Source organism: Leuresthes tenuis, unplaced genomic scaffold, assembly GCF_036924035.1.
Source record: "Leuresthes tenuis unplaced genomic scaffold, fLeuTen1.0.hap1 SCAF_3, whole genome shotgun sequence".
In the NCBI taxonomy this organism is placed as follows: domain Eukaryota; kingdom Metazoa; phylum Chordata; class Actinopteri; order Atheriniformes; family Atherinopsidae; genus Leuresthes; species Leuresthes tenuis.
In genome coordinates, this window is record NW_027325357.1 from 7082988 (window position 1) to 7106958 (window position 23971).

General features: G+C 38.7%; 2 protein-coding genes across 2 annotated transcripts; one reads left to right on the forward strand and one right to left on the reverse strand.

Moving 5' to 3' along the window:
• Positions 1-1072: 1072 nt before the first annotated feature.
• Positions 1073-23154, reverse strand: rnf207a (ring finger protein 207a). The gene is made up of 18 exons (XM_072381598.1): positions 23084-23154; positions 22659-22849; positions 16896-17028; positions 16008-16152; positions 15781-15862; positions 15624-15699; positions 15128-15253; positions 13698-13744; positions 12392-12464; positions 11398-11466; positions 10932-11000; positions 9062-9168; positions 6463-6640; positions 4666-4851; positions 3139-3190; positions 2937-3054; positions 2405-2497; positions 1073-2093 (listed from the first exon to the last, which is right to left on the reverse strand). Exons 1-18 carry the CDS (start codon positions 23093-23095, stop codon positions 1943-1945), a joined length of 1908 nt encoding a protein of 635 aa, XP_072237699.1. The 5' UTR covers positions 23096-23154; the 3' UTR covers positions 1073-1942.
• Positions 18730-20466, forward strand: zpr1 (ZPR1 zinc finger). Its single transcript, XM_072381596.1, has one exon. The coding sequence runs from the start codon at positions 18875-18877 to the stop codon at positions 20204-20206; it is 1332 nt and encodes a 443-aa protein (XP_072237697.1). The 5' UTR covers positions 18730-18874; the 3' UTR covers positions 20207-20466.
• Positions 23155-23971: the final 817 nt, after the last annotated feature.

Sequence of the window (23971 nt, forward strand, 5' to 3'; positions counted from 1 at the left end):
TTTCTTCAGTGACCTATTTTTTTCCATGGAGATCATTAAACTTCCATTTTATCGTATCTTTATCTTCCTCCACAAGCTCTAATATTTTTAACTCGGTTACCCAACGATCTGAATTTATTCCTCCTGCAGTGTATGAAGTGTCTCCCCTGCTACCAGCTGTAAAATGAATGGTGCAAAAGAGTGTCTAACTGTTGAAGAAATGAGAATCATGTGCCATTAATGCCTCTCAAAATAATGTTTTTTAGGAGTGAAATAGCATTTGGAGTTTTATTAACCTAACTTCACATGGTGAGTGACGAAGCACGGCTGATACTCGGAGAAAGAGAGAATAATGAACAGTGAACATGAGCCTGGTAGTTCGATGAGTGCAGATGATGAATGACCATGGGGAGGGAGTACAGGACCAGAGCGCAGGCACAACCATTTGTTACTCTGCTGTCACAAATGTATTTTTAATGAATCTACACCTCTGACTCCTCTGCAGAACAGGACTGTTCCTTAAGGCCAGTGTGACCCCAATATTTCCTGAAGTGGCGGCTCCGAACAAACCCACTTTAGCTTTGGATGTGCAATGTAAATAACCTTCTCTTTCTGTTTGCTGCAGCAATCAGTCTACCTCCTCATTATCATCCGTACCTGTGCTGAAAATAGGGGCCACCCTCCTTTCTGTGCTGGTAGCAGGTGGGGAGGTTTCACCTTGAATTACTGTTGTGTACTAAGTTGTGTGTTTCTCAGACATGCTGTTTTTCTTGGTCAAATAAAAAGTCCTTCAAAAATTGTTTCCACTCAGTGACTCCATCTACTGTAATGATTTAACATTCATATTTTTCCAGTGATATATGACAACCCCTCCAAAGCATTACTTGCAGTAAATAGTAAATACCTTTATGCACCACCTCCTGCCAGTTTTAAAAGAGAATCTTCTTTTATTCATTAGGATTATTAATCAAGATACATATAGAGGAGAGGAACAATAAGAAGGAAGAGTGGAGGTGAGTTTCTGGGCAGGTTTTTAGCATGGAAATGCTACAGAAAGCTAAAGAATGCGCCCCAACACATCTATGTGAGAAAATTGAGAGCTAGACCAAGAGGTATATATTTCACACAGCAGGGATAAAGAATATGAGCATTGCTTCTAAAGAAAAAAGCAGGAGATCGAGGTTAAGGCAAGGCAAATAATATCCACACACTTCTACATGTAGATATAGAAAGTGCAGGGAAAAACTGACTGCAGACACCAACCTGCCTTATTTTAGAGGACACTGATGCAGGACACAATACACATGACAGGTGTCAACAAGTGACCTCTGCTGACACCAAGAAAGACAAACACGCACACATCATTGCATTTGACGTGGTCCATATGTGCTGTCACATTGGTTCAACAATCTTCTGGGGAATCAGACACAGGCCGTCATCCATCAACTGCTCCCTGCCTCCACCAAAATGTTTTATGCAAAGAATAGATAGCGCAAAAAGCAATTTCAAACACACACACACACACACACACACACAAAGAGAGTGATACTTCAAATTCTCAGCAATGTTATCATACAGTAACAGCACAAATAGAGCAAAGACAATCCAGAGAGTTTGGATAGCACTCACTATGCTCTCGCTCGTTAAAGCTGTCCCTGGCTTTTTAATAACACCAAAGCAATATTCTTTGATGCTGTTATCTTTGCCCTCTTTGAATAAAAGGCTGTCAACGTCATGCTCTGACAGTTTTGCATCTTTGGCCTTCATGTACATCCAGTTAGTGTCAATCCAAGGGCTCACCTTGGAGCTAGTGACAGCTCCCTGCTGCTGAGAAAATGTCATGTACTTTACTGTACATGGACAGCCGAGGAAGCCACATATCACCCTGGGCTTGTTATGGCTGAATTAAGGCACACTGTTCCACTGGAGCAGGGAGGGGGTCAAAAATCAAGTGACATGTTGTTTATGAAGGAATTTCATTGTTGCTGGATGCTTCCGTGGGGCCCCTCTGCCTGCCTGCACGATTAGTCTTGACAGAACTCTCTCTGGACTCAAGCATCAGTGGCCGGCTGTTCTTCTCTCTGTCTTGGTCTTTTATACAACTCTGGTTGTCGCTGTAAATAAAAAAATAAACGAGGAGCTTCACTATAAAACACAACACATGGAAACCTCATTAATAATTTTACCAGATTCTCGCAAAAAGGAAAAATAATATACAAAAATAAATACTTTGAATGAGCCACAAAAAGCCTCTCATAAAAAATAACATTCAAATCCTTTGTTTTTGATATTGGAGATCTTTTTCTGATACTAAAATAAATATTTATGCTCTGTGGTGGTTCTGGAAGTTGTTTCCATGACTGGTAAACACTGTTTAACATAAGCTGAAGCTTTTAGAAAACAGCAAAACTGCAAACAACAGTACCTGTTTTGACAATCCTTTGCCACTGTGCTGTCTTCATAGATTTTGAGCATTGTTTCTGTGCGGTCATCAAGGTGCTCTTTAGGTTCCTGAAACCTAAAAGAATTTTCATTAAAATCCATCATCAAAAGACAAAAGCTGCTGTTTTTGTCCATATCACTGTTTAATGGTTTAGTCTCATATTTTTTCACACAGCAATAATGACTGGATGACAATTAAGTAGGCTCCTTTAAGGACTGTGCAACATAGACAGATAGGTCACTGCAAATGAAAGCATTCCACTTCCAAGACAAAAAAAAAAAACAATTCCCTAAGCTGGGTATGTGAACTTCCTATATGAATGGAAAAGGTGTTTAAAAGGTATATCAAAAAATCAAACCTTTTAGAGGACTATGACTTGTTTTTCCTTCATTTTCTTTATCCATCTCAGTACTGTACACCCCACCAACTCATGATTTATGAAAGCTACGTTAGAACAAACCAGTAGGGCTGCAGAGGGATTGAATTGTGGAAATAAAGTTTGTGAATACCACACCTGGGCTCAAGCCTCTCTTTGACCTTGGTTATAGACAGGATGTAGGGGCTGATCTGTCTGGTGATTGTGGTTAGATACGAGTTCTCCTGCTTCAGCTGCATAAGGTCATGAAGCTGGGCTGCAGTCAGTAAGCAAAGACAGTTATGTTGCACAAAAAGTGAGCGATAAATGTGCACCTGTGTTGTCAATGTTGCAGACAAACCTTCATAGATTTCCTGCTCGTTGGTGACCCTCTGAAAAGTCTCATCCCAAATCTGTGAAGAATACATACTTAATGAGCTGAGTTATTGATTTACAACTCCAATTCCAATAAGGTTCAGAGGCTGTGTAAAACGTCAATAAAAACAGACTGCAATGATTTGTAAATCTCATAGACCAATATTTATCGCAACAGAACATAGAGAGCATATAAAATGTTTCAAGTTAGACATTTCACTATTTTATGAAAAATATTCTTATCTAGGTTTTGATGGCAGCAACATGTCTCAAAACATTTGCAACGGTGGCAACAAAAGGCTTGAAAAGTAATTGATACTAAAAAGAAACAGATGAAGGAACATGTTGCAACTAATTAGGTTAATTAGCAACAGGTCAGTAACATAACGGGGTATAAAACAGCACCTTCAAGAGGCAGAGTCTCTCAGAAGTAAAACTGGACAGATGTTCACCAATCTGCAAAAAGCTGCATCTACAACTTGTGGAACAATTTCAGAATAGTTCCTCATTGTAAGATTGATGAGATTTTGAATATTCCATCATCTATAGTTCAAAATGTCATCAAAAGATTTGGTGAATCTGGAGACATCTCTGTGTGCAAGAGACAAGGCCAAACATCAATATTAGGCCCTCAGGCGGCACTGCATTAAAAACAGACATTATTCTGTTATGGAAATCACTGCTTGGGCACAGAAACACTTCCAGAAATCATTATCAATGCTGATAGGTGTATGCAGGTTTTAAAGCAACGTGTGCCCATTCAGGCAACATCTTTTTCAGGGAAGTCCTTGTAAATTTCAGCAGCAAAATGTTAAACCACATACTGCATCTATCACAACAGCATGCCTTCATAGAAGAGTCCGGGTGATGGACTGGTCTGTCTGCAGTCCAGACCTTTCACCAACTGAAAACAATTTCCACATCATGAAATGCAAAATACAGCAAAGACGACACTGGACTGTTGAGGAGATCCTCTATCAGACAAGAATGTGACAACATTCCTCCCATAGGTCCAGCAGCTGGTCTCCTCAGTTCCCAGATTTTACAGGCTGTTGTTAAAATAGGAGAAGAAGCTACACAGTGCTGTTGCAGGAGCATGTCCCAAACATGAATATGCCCCAATTTTTTTGCAAAGTGTTGCCGCCTTTAAATTTAAGATAAGCTATGATGAAATAGTAAAAGGTCTCATAATTGTTTGATTTGTTCTATTGTGAATGAAAATTCTAGTTTATGTTTATGTATGTTTATTTATGTATTCTAGTTTTTTTTAACATTGTATTACACATTAAATTTTTTTTTACACAAATCGTCCAACTTTTTTGGAATTGCGGTTGTAGAATAGCAGTCAGTAGACTCAAGACATTTTTCCACTTTTCTACCTTTTGTCTGCATTCATTCTAAACTGGCTCTTCAGCAGATGTGTCAATCAATCCAGTATAAATGTCAGAACATTTTGAAAGAAGTGTCCGACAGATGTAGGTTCACAGTAAAGGTCAGACATCACCTGACACACCTCTTCAAACATGACTCTCATAGTTTCCACAGTGGAGTACTGAGCAGCTATCTGACTGTCAATGTGCAGCGATCTGTCCAGGATATCTCCCATTTTGTCTGTGTTGATGATGGAATGGTGTTTGGTCAGATCCCTGTGCAGCTCCTGGACCTGGTCCTTCAGATTCTGAATCTCTGTCTGGAGAGTCTATAATAACACACAAAAACATGCGCACACACACATACATATATATATATATATATATATATAAGACATTTCCTTAATGATGGTGATGGGTGTACAGATGTCTGGTGTAGGGCATCTGAGCATGAAAACGTTGTTTCTTTCTCGACAGGTTAAAAGTGAGCTGCAGGAGGAATTCCCAGAAAGAGAATTGGCAACAGCTGTTTTAATCAATGCGCAACCAAAGTCAGGCAACTTATAAAAGATATTTATTTATATAACAAAACATTTCCAAATGAAGAGTTCTACATCATTTATCCCAATCCTCTTTTCAGCTGACTCAAAAATCACAGAAAAACTGTATACCTGGTTACAACAACGAAGAACATACTCAATATTGTTTTGCGTTCTCATATTTAAAGATATTAATCCAACCAGTCTCTGAGGAAAACTGAATGTGTTTTTTTTTCCTTGATACTATGTCTGCTGTCCAGTATTAATAGCTATATTCAATATGGGATTTATTTACATGTATTCACAGGTTACAGGCAAATGAAGTGTAGCATGTGTGGCAGTGGACATTGGTAGTGCAGACTCTAGTGAAGTGTAATCACACTGGTGGACATTTGGCTATGTCTACCACCATTATTCCAGAAGGTACAATCTGTGTGTCTCAATGCGAGACTGAGAACTGCATCCACCTTTCAGGCACCAACTAAGACAAACAGATTGTGAAAATGCTTAAAATAGAAATGTTGTATTATTGAATGGCAATAATAAAAAGATGCATTCTCTTAATCTGCTGAGTGCCTAAAGCAGATATCATAATGTCAGAGCATTCTTCTTCGGCCCTTAAACCTTGCCTGAGGGGCCTTTGATAGTGGGTTTCACTAACCATCTCTTTTGTATACTTTTTTAAAATGTTTTTTAGCACAGCTCCCTGTGTACTATAGTAACTGCAGCTAAACAATTCCTGTAACAGTATCACTTTTTGAACTTGGAATAACTCTCATAAATTCCTCTGCACAGAACAGCTTTAACTTTCTACAATACTTCTGTTGGACTGCAGCAAAGACTTTAACCTGGCCGTTGAAATCATCAAATTATTCATCTTATTAAAATATTCCTTCCTAACTATTCTTTTGTAAATTGACTTGTGCACTTAAGCTTATGATCTTCCTAGATAATTCCCTTTCTCTGAAGATTTAGTTCATGGACAGATATCCTGACATTCCCCTTCAAAAATCCCTGGTATGATTCAGAATTCACAGACTCATTAAGGATGGGAAGCTCTCCTGGCCCAGCTGCAACAAAACAGGCTCCAAGCATGACACCATCACCACCATGTTTGAAAGATTGCAATTTTCCTGTTTCTAATCTTGATACTTCTCAATAAAATAAGGTTTATAATATCTGTTTGGTATTCAAACTAATTTCCCCAGTCCTATAAAAAAGGACCACAGGATAAAAGAAGAAAATGTTATGAACAACAACAAAGAAATGCAAAGAAATGAGTAAAATGGTAAAAATAAAAATAAAAAAACAGCTATCCTATATTTATTTATTTATTTTACATTTATTACCCGGGCTTCCTCATCTACTTTTGGGACTTTCTGAGTCACACCCATGACTCACCCTGTAGGTATTCTCATAGTTGCGGCAGTGCTCGGTGAAGGGTGTTTCCCTGCCTTCAGCCAGGAGGACCTTAGTGCAGATGTTGCGATGAGACGTGGGCCTTCGCCCAAACGTTGAGCCTAGGGGCATCTCACTGAGAGATGGGGAGCGGCAAGTTACAGAAGAAGGGGACTGGAGCCTGTAGGAAGGGGATAATAATTATGACTTATTAGTCTCTTGTCTCATTAAGACCTTTTTAATTTACTTTAACCCACTCTCACTCTGTTGAAAGATAAGAAAAAAAAGGCGTGAGACAACCTTTGGCACTGTGCATTTCCCATTTTGCCAAGGCCATTAAAGCCAGCTTGTGACAATGACATTACCTGATAACACGTGTTCATTTATCTTTTTCATGTGTCTAAAGCTAATTAGGAGGCCTGCTTAGACTAATCACAGGTGTCTCAGGTCTAATGATGTTTAATGGTTTTCTCATGATGAACAATGTTCACATTTTTTAAGTTAGGAAGATTTTATGCCCCTGATAGCAATAAAATAACAACATGGTCATCTAAATACATCATTTGAATTTGGACATTGCCTTTAGGATGTGAAAAATGTACTGAAATATTTAGATAAATTAAACACCCAGAAGGCCAGAAGAGAATACAGAAGCAGTGCAACCAGAAATTGTGGAAAAACATGTCTCAGAATGTATTTACATATTCATTCATTTATTTTTGTACTGCCAAGCCTTAAGAATTAATAATGATAAAAGTTAAAACCTTGCTGTGTGTTCAAGCATCATGTTGGCTAGCACACATTCAGGAGGTTAGCAAAATTACTATTTTGTACGTCACTCATTTTAACTAAATTTCAGACGTTTTATCACTATCATCTACCCCTCATTCCCTATACAGCAAGCTATAAACTGTCAGAAAGCTGTTCTACAGTAGCTGAAGTATTGGTGCATCCATCTCACATTTCCAGACTTTCCTCTGAGCATCCACACTGTATCCCAACACAGCCAGCTGAAGACTTTGACAGACCCAAAGCAGCATCAGTTACATTAAAGAACATGCCTGGAGCACTTCACTTAACTTCTGCTCTGTGAAATCATGACAAAAATTGGACCAGCCAGCTGGCTATCCACCAGGCTCTGACTGGTTTGCATCTTGCATTAGCGCCTGTGGGGAAGATGCTTTCAGACACCCACTGAGGATGCATCAGACACAAATAACAGGCAGCAGGGTGGTATTGTGAACCGTCATGTGCTAATTAAAAGAGAAATGTGCTAATGAAGAGAAATTAAAAAACTGTTGAGTCAAACACCTTGTGTGACCACTGTCATCTTACAGTGATAAAAGCTTCAACAGAAATTCATAAAAAAAAAGTGCTGAAAGCCAGGCCAAGACTCTACCTCTGATCCGATTCACTTCACAAATCAAAGTCGGATAAATATCCACTATAATCCTCAGCTTTTGTATGATATCCAGCAGGATAGGAAAAATGTATTTTGCGATTATGCCTCTTTTCATAATCATCAAAACTGCAATCTCCAAAAAAGAATAAACATGCATTTACCTGGGATCTGGTAGGAATGTATTCCCTCTGCCTTACTGTTTAGAATTGATGCAGCAGCAGAGCTGTTTAAAACATTATATCCTTTCCACTCTGTCATCCTCTGCACAAACAGTCTCTGTCTTGATGGCAGTGACGCCAATTAAAGACTTTGCCCCTGCTATAACAGTGACATCAGTGGGCAGGAACAAACTGCCCAACCGACTTCTGTGTGCCAACTTACTGCTGAATCCCAGAGAGTTCTGTGAAATTACGATAAAAATAGTGCCAGGCGGCCGGACATCATTCCCTGCCCACTTTGCGTCTTGCTCTGACAGGGTGTTAAACATGTTGGAAAGAAGGGTTGTCAGTACGCTGGCATTAGTTAGTGGGCTTAAGGACCTGTGAATAGTTGGGAGATGCTGATGTGGAAAAATATTGGTCTGGGGAGTTTGTGTGTGAAGCACTACCCCCCCCAAAAAAAACAACTTTTTTTTATTTTATTAAAATGTTGATTTGATTCATTTTAAAATTAAACTTTCAACTCAAAAGACTTAACAGTATATTGTGAAGGCACTGAAAATGTCAGACTTGACTTGAACAAAACTGAAAATAATTTTGATTCAGGAACTGTGACCACATGGAATCACTCGTCCATTTATCACCTGAGCGTTATCTGGCCACAGCAGCACCAGAGCTTTCTAAATCGGGATGGCCTGCTTCCCCTCCAGGCCCCCCGCAACAAGGTGAATTATGTAAACATATCAGGGCACAGAGCATACAGACAGACAGAATAATTGACATTGCAGGATTCAGCATGGCGCCTTCTTTCTTCTCCATCTGTGCTTGCAAACCATTTGGGGATTTTGCGTTTGGATGCTTAACAAGTGTGAAATGTTCAGCCCAGACTTTCTGTTTTCTTGGAAGAATCCCAAAGATGCCACTGACACATTCAGGCAGCAAATGCACATTGACAATCAAAAACCCGGTGGAAGAAATAATTTATTGATTCCACTCACTCATCACTCAGCAGGGGCAGAGATGCAAAGATAAATGATCTTACCTTGTTACAATACTTGTGGAACCAGTGACAGAGGGAGGTCGCCGTGGTCCAATTTGTAGCAGAGGCTCGAGACAACGAGCAAACTCACTTCTATACTCTGTGTTGATCTGATAGAGATAGTCATTTAGTCTCATACCAACTCACAATGAATATTCATCATCCAAAAGTAAAAAGAACAAAGAAAATAATGAAAGTTACTGAAATGGTAGCATCTTTGTTTCTGATGCAGATCGTAAATTTCTGTAAGCTCAAACTGTTTTTTCAAAGGTTTTATTGGCTCTAGTGGCCAGACATTGGTGGCTATTTCAACAGTAAATGGGCCACAGAGAGAGGGGAAGACATGCAGAAAAGAGCCGGAAAAAAAAAGGGCTGGACTTGAACCCAGGACAGCTGTGAGCTGTCAAAGAGCCAAAGAGCCAAAGGGCCTGTACATGGGCCGCCTGCTCATGCCCTAGACAATCTAGATTTAAGTAAGTGAAAGAAGGATCTTTATCTTTCAATTACTAAATCTAAAACCGAGTGATCACCCCTGGACGATTCGGGTGCATCATGACAGAGAGCAACATCGTCAAAACAGTGAAATACCTCAACACTGTGGTTTGAATATTGCATGTCAAGGGGCACTGATGCTTTTCTGTTGGCTTGTGGTGGTCCAAAACTTCAACCATATTATGTTGGGATCTATTCTCAACCCTAGTTTATCATCTAAACTGCATGTTTCTTATATCCACTTTTCTGTAATGATACATTATGACTGAAATTTAAAGTAACCAGAAACATTTGATTATTAACTGTATTTAAAAGGCAAAATCATTACTTTTATAATGAAAACAAATTAAATTTAACCAAATTTTTGAAACAGCAAATTATTAGTTTCCATTAAAAAAACGTTCAGCTAAAATTAACCATAGTTTTTATTGACAAGATGGAAATATTTTAGCCGTGTTTTCTGATTAGTCTCTACTGTTGATGTGAAGACATCATAGTGTTTCTACTAAGGGCTCAGCCTCAGTGTTTCCAGGAGCCTCTTTCGAACGTTGCTGTTGCTCTGCATAAAAAGGTAAAAAAAAAAAAGCAATCCATCCATTTTCTATACCCGCTGACTCCAATTTAGAGTCGTGGGGGGTTTGGAGACTATACCAGCTGTCATTGGGCATCGTTGCCAGTCCATCACAGAGACAAAACAGCCATCCACACTCACACTCACTCCCAGGGTCAATTCAGTTACCAAATAACCTCAACACGCATGTTTGTTTTTTTTAAGATGCGAGGAAGCCGAAGTACCTGGAGAGAACCAACGGATACATAAGAAAAACATGAAAACACAGAAAGGCCCCAGCCAGAATTCAAACCTGTGCCCTCTTGCTCTGAAGCGATGGCGCTTACCATCACCCTGCCGTGCAGTTCAATGTTAAAATCAACTGGTCCTATTCTTCAAAAATGGTTGGAATGTGTTTTAAAAAGTGCATTATTATTTTCTACTTTACCATTGCCTCTTTAGTAGTTCAGATTGATTAAAAGGAGTCATGTTTTATTTGTCCCGTCAATTTTTTCACATCTGACCCATGCTTATGTTTTTATTCTGTGCTCCATCTGTATTTTCATTTGGACTGTGAGTTACTCTCTATTTCTATCAATAACTTTGTAATGATACTTTGAAAAGTGCTATAAAAATCTAATTTAATCTTGGTAATATAACATTAATTATTACCATAATTAGTGTATCCTTTCATTTAGTCTGGATCCTCTACAAAAAATGGTTTGGAGCAGCAAAGAAAATAGATTAAACTGCCTTGAAAATCTAATCGGTTCAGTGGACTGCATTTTGAATGTGTCCTTACAGCTCAAATGCTGCTGCTGCTGTACTCACTTTGCTGCTCTGCACTGGTCGTAGTCGATGAGGAAGCTTGACAATCCTCTTCAGTCTCTCCATGAGTTGCTGCATAAGCAAGAATACTTGGGTGTGATTCAGTGACCTGTTTCACCTCACTGAGACATTATGGACAGCCTCAATTTAGAAACCAATTCTATCCTGCAAACACAGAAACTTTTCTCTTGCAAAGAAAAAACTTCTACAGAAATACTGAAGTCTGTATACCCATGGTTGTTTGGAGAGGAATCAAAGTGCATATTTTGTAAGACCTCAATGTTTGCCACCCTTTTACTTTCACTTTTACTTGTATTTTCACTTTTTTTTGTCCAAGCTGTCATGTAAAGTGTTTTCTGTTATTAATACTTCTTACCTGTTCATTCCCTCTTAACAGTGTCCCTACACTTTAATATCTTATGAAATACTAATGGTGATTACAGTTCATGGTTTATGTTGCTGTACTCACGTAGCCCATGTCCAAAAACTCATACTTATTGGCTGAGCTGAGGAAGGCTGAGCAGGTGACAAGGTGGACCTAAAGACATCAGAGGTCAAATGTTAGAGTTCAGACAAAGCAGCAACTTCCTGGGCCGAGTAAAGTCGATTAAAAGTACAACATGAAATTCAAACAAACCGGATGAAATATAAGATATTTACAAACTCCAGACATCTCACAGCTGGAGATCAGATATAGCTTTGACATGATATAAAACAGAGGTTTTCAAAGTGTGAGGCAGGCCTTCCCAGGGGGTTGCAAAACAGTTTGGGGGAGGCTCAGAGAATGAAGGTGAGGAAATATTACTGTCATTATCAAAAGAATTACAAACTCTTTGAGATGGGGTTGATGAGCTCAGAAACATTAGTTCTATCTGAATGTTTTCACAAAGGCAGAAACTAACAGATACCTTAGGACAGCCCTTTAATGCATTTAATTTAGTCCCCATATGTCAATTATTTATATGTGGTTATCTTGGCTCACTTTCTGATTGTGTATGGGAATAAACAACATAATAATGATTCTCTGTGCATCCAGAAATTTAGCAGAGCTACATAAAAGATGGAGTGTTTGGTGTTTTTTTTCCAAACTTAATCTCAGAGGAGGCTTACTATCTCTGACTTTGGAAACCTCTGATATAAAACATATGATAAGCATATAAAATACTCCTACTCCTACACAACAAACCACATCACTAATCCCACACATCACCAAATTGCATATGTAGTCATTAAATCTAAACACAATTCTTGAGTGTGATTTACATACTGGTTCAGAAGTATTTCTACATTTTCCCAGTAATGCTATTCAATTTCACTAAAATGTAATTTATTCTATATTGTTTACATAAATTACCATAAGGATAAGTTCTGTCTCTCATAGCAGTATTGTTTTTTACTAGAATTAAATCAGCAGCATGACTGGAATTGTTCATGATGAGGATTAGTTATCATCTGCTCTTCACCTGTAGCGTTGGTAGGAGGGCGGTTAGGTGTGACAGTTGTTCCTTTAAGGCTTTCTCCTTCTCTTCATGTTGACTGCAAACCCACACACACAAACACATATGTAAGACAACCCCTTCACATTAATGCCTGACACAATACACAAAGGATTCAGCTGAGTAGGTGCAACCACAAACAACATACTCAGTATTTCCAGAAGGTAATCTATCAGTCTTCTCTCGTAACAAACACACAGGCGCAGACACAGGGACAGACACACAAAGCACGACATAAATAGCCTTTAACATGCTTCTGGGAACCCAGCCACTGGACGCCTTCCAGGCAATAGAGAGAGTGGCTGACAGAGATGGAGGACACTGGCCACAAAAAAATCTCTTAAAGATCCCACTGACTGCAACCGGATACATTCACTGACACACATACACAAAACTGCTTTCATTCAATCACGCACAGGTACACATACAGCCTACAGTGAAGAAAACTACTTTAAAAAGGTTGTCTTTAAGATGATTTCCTTTGGAACAGATCACTGGAAATGGGTGTTTCAGTTTGCATATAGAAACCAAGATGAACCACACATTTATGTCAATAAATCTTCAAAAAGTGATCTGTCATAAATATTCATTAAATTTTAATTAATGCATAGTAATCTGCATGACATTAAATCAAACTTTAGTGATTATTGTAGAGATCTATTTATCATTGCTTCTGTGACTGACTACCTATTTAATAATTATGGAAATTGTATTGCAAAGTAATTTTGACGTTTAACCTTTTATAGCTCAGTCACAAACTGTTTCAAACAAACTGTTTCAGAATAAGTCAGATTGTTCCAGCCACAAAGGACGAATCTTATTCTTAAAGCAGTATACTGCATTGAAAGGCACTTGATTGCTTCAGATTGCATTGAGGTTTTCCCACAAAAATTGCTATTGAGTAAATTTATAATTTGCATAATTGTACATACTGCCACTTTTCAGCTGGCTAGATGTTTCTCTCCTTGCACAAGTTGCAAACATTACTTTGAAAACTGCAATCCTTCTGAATGGGGTTTTAATTCGGCGCCTCATTTTGTTGAAAAGAAAATCATTCAGGAAAATGTGTTTGCTGCAGAGAGAGATTATTCCATAGCACAAAGGGTGCTATTCATCAACCCTGGGTTGACAACAATTGAATGTGGTACAATAAAGAAAAAGGTATCAAAGCAATTGGTGACAGCAGAATATCAAAAATACAACACAAACTATTTCTGCAAAAAAATGTTAATCGTCTTCGAGAAACTTTAAATATTTATACATTTCATTTTACCTCTGAGCTGCTTTTAGCAGAATTTTCTTCCTCTCTGCGAGTTTTTCCTGTCAGATAAAAAGAGAAAAAAACGGTCTTTATTATTCCTCACACAGCTGTGAAAATGGCCTTGAGGTCTCTAATACCAAATGAATTTTCAAAATTGTGGGGAAAAAAAAAGAAAGAAAAATTTCCCAGCGCTCTCTTGGGTTATTCATTATGCAGAGGTAATGGACTCTTTTCTCACAATTAGATTAACAGAGACATCCAGTGGCCAAACAGTGATACTGGTGCCAGATGGAGAGCACAGCAACTGCATATGGCTGAGTACAGGAAGCGTTTAAATCTTATTTTGATGGGGTAGAAGACTGAAATTTGCCAACACTCCGTCACTCAGTTAGTCCACATCTATGCAAAAGATTTCAACTCAATCTAAACGGGCCTGAAGTAGCAATCTCCTACTCCTACTTTGTATGGGAACAAAGAACCAAGTTTAACATATAGATTCAGCTTCCCCTTATCTATTCTGAAGATGCGATGACGTTAATCCTTCTTGTATTAAAAAAATTTAAGGAAGCACATTTATGACCTCATCAAATGAGCTAGAAATCAGACCTTATAAAGATTGATAATGGCACGCTGACTTCAAACCACAAATAGATTTTATTCATTTATTTATTTCTCTTAAAGGAATTGTGCGCTCCAACATGACAGGAAAGTGGGCAGACTGGGGAATGACATGCAGCAAAGGGCCTCAGGCCTCAACTTGAAGCACTGCTGTTGAGGAACTTCAGCCTTCATTAAATGGGGCACCTGTATATTCACAGTAAGCAATAACTGAATTAGGTGTGTGGATAATGCTGATCTTAATCACATTGTGCTGATGTGTTTACACTTTAATCGCAAATGATGTCCTACTGGAGTTTCCGCTGTATCGCGACACCGTGCTGTTTTACGATGCAGGCGCTCAGCTGCAGAGTTGTCAGGCCTGCTTATCATGAGCAAAAGTTTGGTTTCTTTAGAAAAGCTCAACTTGTTTTGGGGTTGCTTTCATCGATCAGGTTGCTTGTATTTGGTGCATGATTTGACAACACTGGCTCTGGCAGAAAAGGAAAGATGCACTTTTTAAAAAAAAACAATGTTTTGAAGGATATGGATATAATAATGGCTTTAGATGAGTGTGAACATTGCAACTGTGTAGTGAGATGTACTATGGGTGGAGGATGAGTTGGACTGTTATCTGCAACATGTAAACTGTAACATAAATGGGATATCTTATCTGCAACTCATGTAAACAGCATAATTGGGATATTGTATTATCTATATATTGTAGTCGGAGTCCGTTCCACCCATTTGTGAGAGGTTGAAATATTGTGCATTAAAATAGATTAGCATTTATGGAAGCATACATTTCACAGCATGGTTGGGGAGAAGATCAACAGTTGTCTAACCTGCAAACTGTTGAAAAGGCTGCAGATTGCACTTTCTTCTTCCTCCACATTGAAACCCACTTCCCCAATCATAGCTTTCAGCAGATGGGTCGCTTCTCCAGTTGATGTCTGAAGCTCCTTCACCACCTTCAATACAGAGACTCCCTGTCAGCTAAACGCCACTGCGGACTACAGCCATGTAATGTAAATTGAGGCAATTTGAATGTACAAACATACCCTTTAAAGTTAACTGACATAAGATATTGTTCCATGTAGTGGTGGACCCAGAGCAGAAAATTTAAACCTTGCCTTGTTTTAGACCATTTTCTTGATCTGAAATAACTAAATAATCTACAATAATGGTGTCCAAGCTTCCTTTTGTGATAGGAAACATCACCAGCAACATACAAGCAACATTTTAATCTAATGTTTAGTATGATGCTCTAATTACTGTTGATATTTTGGTGTTTGCCTTGAATGTCGTACATATGAAGATGAACAGACAGGAGTCTCTCACCAGCACTGCCTGATCCAGCATCTCACACCCTTGCACATAAGCTGTTTCAATATCAATGCAGTGAGCCCGACTCTCCCTGTGGAAAAAAAAACATCCTATTTGTTGTGAAGGAGAATTTAACAATTATATGTTTCATGTTTCATGCCCATTCACTCACACTTTCATGTCTCTGAAACATTTGATGCAAAGCATAGACTTGTTATCTGTTGAGAAAAGGATGTAGGGCTCATCGTGGAGCGCTGTGGAGACAGAAATACAGTTTAACTTCAACCCCACTTGCATGAAAATGAATTAACATGCAGCCAAGGAAAGTCAAGCAGCTCTTTGTGAGTAACGTGCTTGTTAAAGCATAATTCATCCGGATTAAAATTCAGGTGCACTTACAGCATTTCCTGTGTTTGGCTTTGGTACGTTTAGCGAGTGATACAATCTCATGGTGAGAAAACATTCTGGCCTTGTGTGTCAGATCCCTGCAGGCTGCACAGAGTGGCTGGTTACAAGTGTTACAGTAGTACATCACCCCTGTGTCCTGTACACAAAAAAAAGAGAAAACACACGTGTCTACAAATTAGATTGTTTTCTCACTATTTAAAAGTAAAAAAGTTGCTTTTGAATAAAATAATACATCTATCTCTGATGGCTCTTACAATTCTGACTTACCAATTGATAATTTAGAGAAAACAGCACTGTTTTTCCCCTTGATTAACAAGACTGACCTCCTGTACCTTTCAGCATAATAACCTAATGTAGATGAATTTAAAGATAAAACTTGCATATCGGGTGAAAGTGTTAACTAGCTTCTCTTTTTTCTATCAGTCCACTCCATGAATTGAACAGATTTTAAGGTCTAGATCCAGGCAAACAATGTTGCACTAAAAACATTTAGGTGAAACATACATAGAAATTAAATAGAAACATGATTGACCAAAGTTGCTCCCCTTTTTAATGCTCCATTTCTCTTATATGCTTCCACACATAGGATGAAACAGTATAGTATTTGTCTTACATTATTTCTGGGACTTTGATTATTTTGTCAGTTCTTATTGTCAGTCTGTGACTCAGCAGCTTTTCCTTGCTAAGATTCCTTTCACTTTTTTTCTGGTTACTTCTAAGGACTGCGCTGTGTTTATAGATAGTTTTAATATTTTGCTATGACATCTGCGTGTCATTCAAGCTGCAGGCAGAACAGAAAGTTTTTGAAACTGCAAACTAACATTCTGGGTGTCCTTTGCCATAACAATTACATGTTAATGTGTGTCTGTTACTTTGTACATTTTTGTTACTTTCGTGGTCACAGTTGGCACATTGCACTGTCTCCTCAGCATCCGCGTTATTGTCGACAAGAAACTTCAGGAGACGATCCTCTGGTGGAAGGTTATTATTTCCTCTCACTGTCGACTGGTATCTATGGAAAACACAGATAATGAAACATCTTGAGTAGCTTGTTGATAGGGTTACAGTCTCAATCTAAGCAACACTGGATAAAAATAAGGTAATCTGTCTCAAAAGGCTGGCACCTTGGTTTAACTCATATTTGGGTGCTTTAAAGGAGATTTCAAAAGCTTGGGAGAAAAAGGCTTTTTACTAATGTAAAGGAATTTCACTTAGTCTGGAAATAAGAAATAAGCATATAAGAAAGCCCTTTGAAGCTCTGGAACTGCTTATTATTCATCATTGATATAGGAGAGCAAGAACAACCCCAGGTTTATGTTGAGCCATGTACTCCTTTAAATCTTAGTAGTGAGGACCTCATGAGCTTCTTCATAAGTAAGATGGTTTTGAACAGAAAGAAAACTCATGGCGTCCTTCCCAGCAGCTTTAGAAGCATGCACAGCATAGGGTGTTGAACTGAAGAGGAGATTAGATGTGGTCTGTTGGTTTCTGTAAGCAACTTTTTATGAATTGGCATATGAACTGAAATTTTGATTCTAAATCATTTGATTGAACTGAATTATAATTGGATCAAATTGGTCTGCATCTGTAAAGTTAGTTTAACTAGCATGTATTCTTGTTCATTTTCAAGCTGAGGACTGAGGAATAATTTAAAAAAGAATAGTGCTTGTTTCTTGCTGTATCCCCTCTCACTTTCCTAAGTCCCACTCGTTCAGTACGTACAGTTTATGTGCAGAGTTTTATATCAACTCCCTTAAGGGGCTCAGATCGGTTGTTTCATCTTAAAACTGAGACTTGTGCACATTTTACTAACACTGTCAAGAGGTTGGCAGCAAAATAATAAAAATGCAAATATACAGAATATGTTATATATAATCTCAAGTGCACCAAGAGTTTACTTTTGAGTGATATAATCTAATGTATTTAATAGATCAAATTATCAAGTTAAAAACACCCTCTAATTACATTTATGGTGAGTAACAAAAAGTTAATAAATTAAATGTGAACAAGGAAGAAAAAAAAAAAGAGGCAGGCTTTTATGTAAAATGCAAAGTGTTTTTATATGTATGTAAATGAGTCCAGAGGGAATCTTCAAGCTTTTAGTCTCATATATATTGATGTGTGGAACTAGTCAAGAAATTCAAAATGAAAACAGTTTGCAGTATTATTACAGAGAGGGGTAAAGTAATTCCAGTCCACATCACCAGCTATGACGAATGAATTACAAAACAACAACATAATGATAAATGATAGAAAAAAAGATAAGCACAGTTTTCTATCCTTAAAATCTGAATAACTAAGCAAATCTAAGACTAAGGCAAACAAAATAAACTAGAGGTGTTAAAATGCAAATAAAAGTTTTCATGGTGAATGAAAACAAAAAGACAAAAGCCAACATCAAGTATTTTTCCAAAGTATTTCCAAAGTAATGTACACTTTTTCTTTTTAGTCATTTTGTTCTATATTTATTAGTATTGCAGATTTAAAAAGCAGGATAATTTGGGAGCAACACAAAAATGTAAAAAAAAAGCACCCAAACAAGCACAAGAGTAGTAGTATCAATATTTTATTGATAAACAAACATTAAAAGATATATATAATGTATAATATTTTGTGTCCAGCAAAGCCCCAAATATTATATTGCAGTATTGCAGCTAGCCTGAGGGGGCAGCAGAGATATACACTCAACACCGCTAAAATCAAAGAAGAAGAGGATGCGGAAGAGTCTGTCAAACACTTTGAAACAAACGTGTCTCGATCTGTTATCTAGAAAGTTCTAGAAAAGAGGTGACTGCGACTGAGGAAATACAGGACCGGGTAAACTTTCCCCACCTGTTGGATTTTATTCGGCGCTAAAAATGTCTGTTATTTCTGAGGAAAATGTTCGAGGGGGGAGCGTTTTCAAGGATATTAGTGCCGATGACGAGGACTGGCAGCCCAGTGAGATCGAGAGCCTGTGCATGAACTGCTACCAGAACGGCATAACACGTATGCTCCTGACCAAAATACCATTCTTTAAAGAAGTAATTGTCAGCTCGTTTAGCTGCGCTAACTGCGGCTGGTCTAATACTGAAATCCAGTCCGCAGGCCAGATTCAAGATCAAGGCGTTTGTTACACGCTGAAAGTCCAAACAAAGCAAGACTTGAACCGGGAGGTTGTGAAAGCAGACAGTGCGACCACCAGAATCCCTGAGCTGGATTTTGAAATCCCTCCTTTTACTCAGAAAGGCTCACTGTCTACCGTTGAGGGCCTCTTAGACCGTGCAGTTGCAGGACTGGAGCAAGACCAGCTTGTCAGACGAGCAACGGATCCAGAGGTGGCTGAGAAAATAGATGGATTCATCCAGAAACTAAAGAAGCTAAAAGATGTTAAAGATGAATTCACACTAGTGATTGAGGATCCATCTGGGAACAGCTTTGTTGAAAATCCTATGGCCCCTCAAAAAGATGAGGCTCTCACCATATCCCGGTTCAAGCGGACGGTCCAGCAGGATATTCAGCTGGGAATACGAGCTGATGATGACCTTGATGAAGAACCAGCAGGTAACGACCTGGAGACGATGAGAAGTGAAGTTTTGGTCTTCAACACAAACTGCCCAGAGTGCTGTGCACCAGCCTCTACCAACATGAAGCTCGTCCAGATCCCCCACTTCAAAGAAGTCATCATCATGGCCACTGTCTGTGACAGCTGTGGCCACCGGACCAATGAGGTGAAATCAGGTGGAGCCACCGAGGAGCTCGGTACCAAGATCACCCTGCACGTCACTGAAGCCTCGGACATGACCCGAGACCTGCTGAAGTCTGAGACATGTTCTGTCAGCATCCCAGAGCTAGAGTTTGAGCTGGGGATGGCAGCTCTGGGTGGGAAGTTCACCACCCTGGAGGGCCTCCTGAAAGACATCAAAGACCTGATCGTCTCCAAAAACCCCTTTATCTGCGGTGACAGCAGCACCACAGATCGGGTACAGAAGCTGAGGGAGTTTGGTGAAAAGATAGACAAGATTGTCGCAGGAGAAATGAAGATCCATGTTATCCTGGATGACCCAGCAGGGAACAGCTACTTGCAGAATGTTTATGCCCCAGAACCAGATCCTGAGATGACTGTTGAGAAGTACACTCGCTCGTTCGAGCAGAATGAAGAACTCGGTCTGAATGACATGAAGACTGAGGGATATCTAGAGAAAAGCTGAAAGGACTAAATGAGTTGAAAATGAAAAATATCTTGACATAAACCCAGTGTAATTATAATGCTCCATAATTTGTGCCATTTTTACATTTTGTTTTTAAGTTTAAAACTGGGTGAATTGTTGCTTCCAAAAGTCCTCACATTTTAAACAGTGAGAAGTATTCTAAGTTCTCTAAATGTATAGTGAAAATAAACATTGAATTGAGTTAAACTTGATTTGTACATTTACACAAGCACGGTGGTCAATAAAGATAAATCCTTCAACTCAGTTCTTCAGTTCTTATTCTTGTGACATTCCAGCAGGTGGCACTGTGTTATTGCTGATGGGAGAATAGAGGACCACATGCTGTGTGACATAATCTTTTTATAAACCTGTGAGTCTGCCATCTGAATAGTGTCACCTAAAGTGATAGTGTAGCTCTGCTCCTGATTTGGCAGATGTCAAAAGAAAACGTGAGGATTGTGTTTTCATTTTGATTTGAATCTTAATTCTCCTCACCTCATTTGTAGCCAGCGTGTGCTGGCAGCTAACGATTCCCATGGTTAATTTTTTTCTTAAATATTGCCTTAAAAAGAAAGGAAAACTCGTATATTTTCTCTGAGCCCTAGGTACCTTATTCAAATACCTTATTTTATTATTCCAAAATCTGAAGAATTTAATTAAATTACAGACAAAAACAAAGGAGGAAAATTACAACTTGTGGCTGTGGTTCGACAAAAGGTTTAAATCAGAAAGGGTTTTAACTAAAGAAATATTCATTTCAGTTTTCTAATCATGTCACATCTGACCAACTATCAAAAATACCACTAAGGTAACCTAACTATTTCAAAGATGATGCACAGTGGAAATTAAACTTTTAAATAAAAATGACAGCACAAACAGATTTATCCGGAAATCTCTGCTACATTCAATTTTGACATGACACAATGTGCCCCTTTTTGATTAAGTTCCACAGGTACAATTGTTTTGTCACTGACCTCAGCATATTTATCTAGCTCTCAGCACTGGGGCTCTATAGTGTTCTACTAATAGCTGAGTAGTGAATTCCTAGATTACATAGCTCTCAAGTGAGCAGGTGTTTGCATGATGCAGATGGAAATAGAAGCTACAAGGCAACGGGCTCCAATATTCAGATTCCAAACAGCAGAGTACAGTAGCTCAGGGCCTATTGGGGTTTTCCATAGAAAGATTTTACATTTTTCTACGTTTTTTCCAGTTCTATGTACTATGGATAAAAGCTCTGTGAAGCCAACAAATGTTTAAATTGCCTAAAGTTCAGCTATTCTGAATCTAAAGAAACACTAATAAGCAGCAACTTAAATACAACTGCCAGGTTAAATTAATTACATATTTCATTGATAGAATGTGATGTTCTACTAAAGCACACTGGGTCCTGGCAGTCATGTTGATGCTGTACCACCTACTAAAGATGCAGATGAACCCCACAGCAAGTGCAAAAACTGCTTGGGAATGACAAAAGGAACACAAAAAAGAGCCAAAGGTGTTTACCCAGCTCCGTGATCTAAACCTGATCAAGTTGGCAGAGAAAGAGATAGCACAAGCCTCATTCTCAGATGGCTGAACTATAATCCATTGGACCCAAAATAACTGCTGCAAATGTCCATGTGCTTGAAACCACAGGACATCCTGAGTGGTTCTGGCAGCATTAAGAGGACATGTACAACGTTAGGCAGGTGGTTTTAATGTTTTGGCTGATCAGTGTATACTTTCACAAAAGACACTGTATAAAGGTTGATGTAGCAGTTTAGCAGAGTAAGAATGATTTTGTTTTTTAGAGCACTCTGCTGTGTACGACTGTAAGGAACAAAGTATGAGAATAATGCAGTGACATTCACATTTATATCTATTTCTGCTCAATGAATAGACAAGATGAAGAAAAAAGGCCGGGTAGAAGAAACTGCTTCTGTACATCTCTATTTTGATCTGGGAAAGTTGATACAACAGACCTGAAGGTGACTGTGAATCACAAGTCTTTCCTTAACAAGGGATGAAATGGATTGGTATCATGTGACTGCTTTTGATTACCCTAAGCTGCTGGTACTGATGCCAAATACCAGGATGCTTTGTTTGCTATGTGACTGGCCTTAATGGAACTTCCAACCCCTTTCCTTATTGAGGCTAGAGATTAAATAAAGTAGTGGGATGACCCTGCAGCTGCCTCAGCCACTCAGATCTGCATTACCCACACCTGGCCATCGCTATGTCATGACAGCCACTAAAATAACAACAATTGAGGGACCTGATGGGGTTCTACTCGATCTGATCAAATGAGTGTGTTTGTGTGTGTTTATAGGTCCCAAAACCATCATTCTTTGACCTTCGTCTCCATGTTTTCAGTCAGTTGAAGGACTTGTAACTAGTAAGGACTTAAATATCCCAGACAGACTTCATGACCAAAAGTGAGCCAAACCAACTGAAAAGTACTATCTCTTACCCACAGAGGGGGCAACTGAGGCGGCTGTCATTGGTTCGACCTCGCAGGCAGCGGGCACAGAAGATGTGGTAGCAGTCCAATAAACATGGAGATTTGTACTGCTCGTGGCACAGGTGACACACCAGGGGGTGGACATTAGCACAATCCACATCACATAGGTTACCCAAGTTGGAGAAGATTCCTCCTGCCATCTGAGAACAGACAGGGTGAATAATAACAAACTGTGAATGTATTGCTGATGATAGTTTTTTAGAGCCCCCATCATCACATCTCTTGACAAAAAAGTATGTGCTGGGGTATTGAATTACAGCCACAATATTCCAGTCATTTTAAGAGAGGCTAAGTCAGTGTAGATAACAATGAACTTAGATTAAAAAGTGTGAGAATTCAAATAAAATAAGCAGGCAGAACTTTTCTTATCTTACCTTGTCAAACATGTAATAAGTGCCTTTAGATTTCTGTGACCACACACAATCCACAGATTATAAATATAAAACAACCTCACTGTCAACAACAACAACAATGTATCTCGCTAACAAAATCAAATGTAAAAGTGGTAGGCTAGTGTGCGAAGAAAGAACAGAAAGACACTGTCTTACCTTTCAGTGGTGCTATCGGCTACCCCCAGCAGGAATGACAGCAATGCAGAAACTCTTCAATAGTAGGCCGATGGGGTCTGTCCACCAGGCAGCTGACAGCACACACCTCATGCCAGTCCCCAAGTGTTGCCAGAGTTCAGTAGGGACATTTAATATTGCCGTTGCAAAGCGACTGGAAATATAGTTGTCCTATTCATAATGTCACACTGTTATTACACACTGGGCTCTATAGAGGCGACAAATTAAGGAATTATCTTGAGGCTGCTGGATAACTTGTCATATTGAGTGTCGTTTTAATGTCTTCTAACGTTTAGAAGGTGCAACAAAATAAAGCTTGATGTTGGTATTCTGCATTAAAATGAAGCCTTGCTTTCAATGACAATTTCAATCTAATTTCTATGGAGGTTTTATCTGGTAAACACAGCTCAGTTTCCAAAAAAAGGGCAAGATACTGTGTAAAATTTAAAGAGAGACAGAATGCAATGACTTCTAAATTAATTAATTATCTTTATCAAATCAAATCAAATTCATTTATATAGCCCTTTACAACAGCCCAAAGATACCCAAAGTGCTTTACAATAAAGCTATAAAACAAACAAAAAAAGAAAACATAAAAACACAATTTAAAAAAGTGCTACAGTGCCGCAATGCTGCAGGGAATTAAAAGCCTTCCAGAAGTACATAGAAAGGACATGACAGAAAGAGTATATCTAA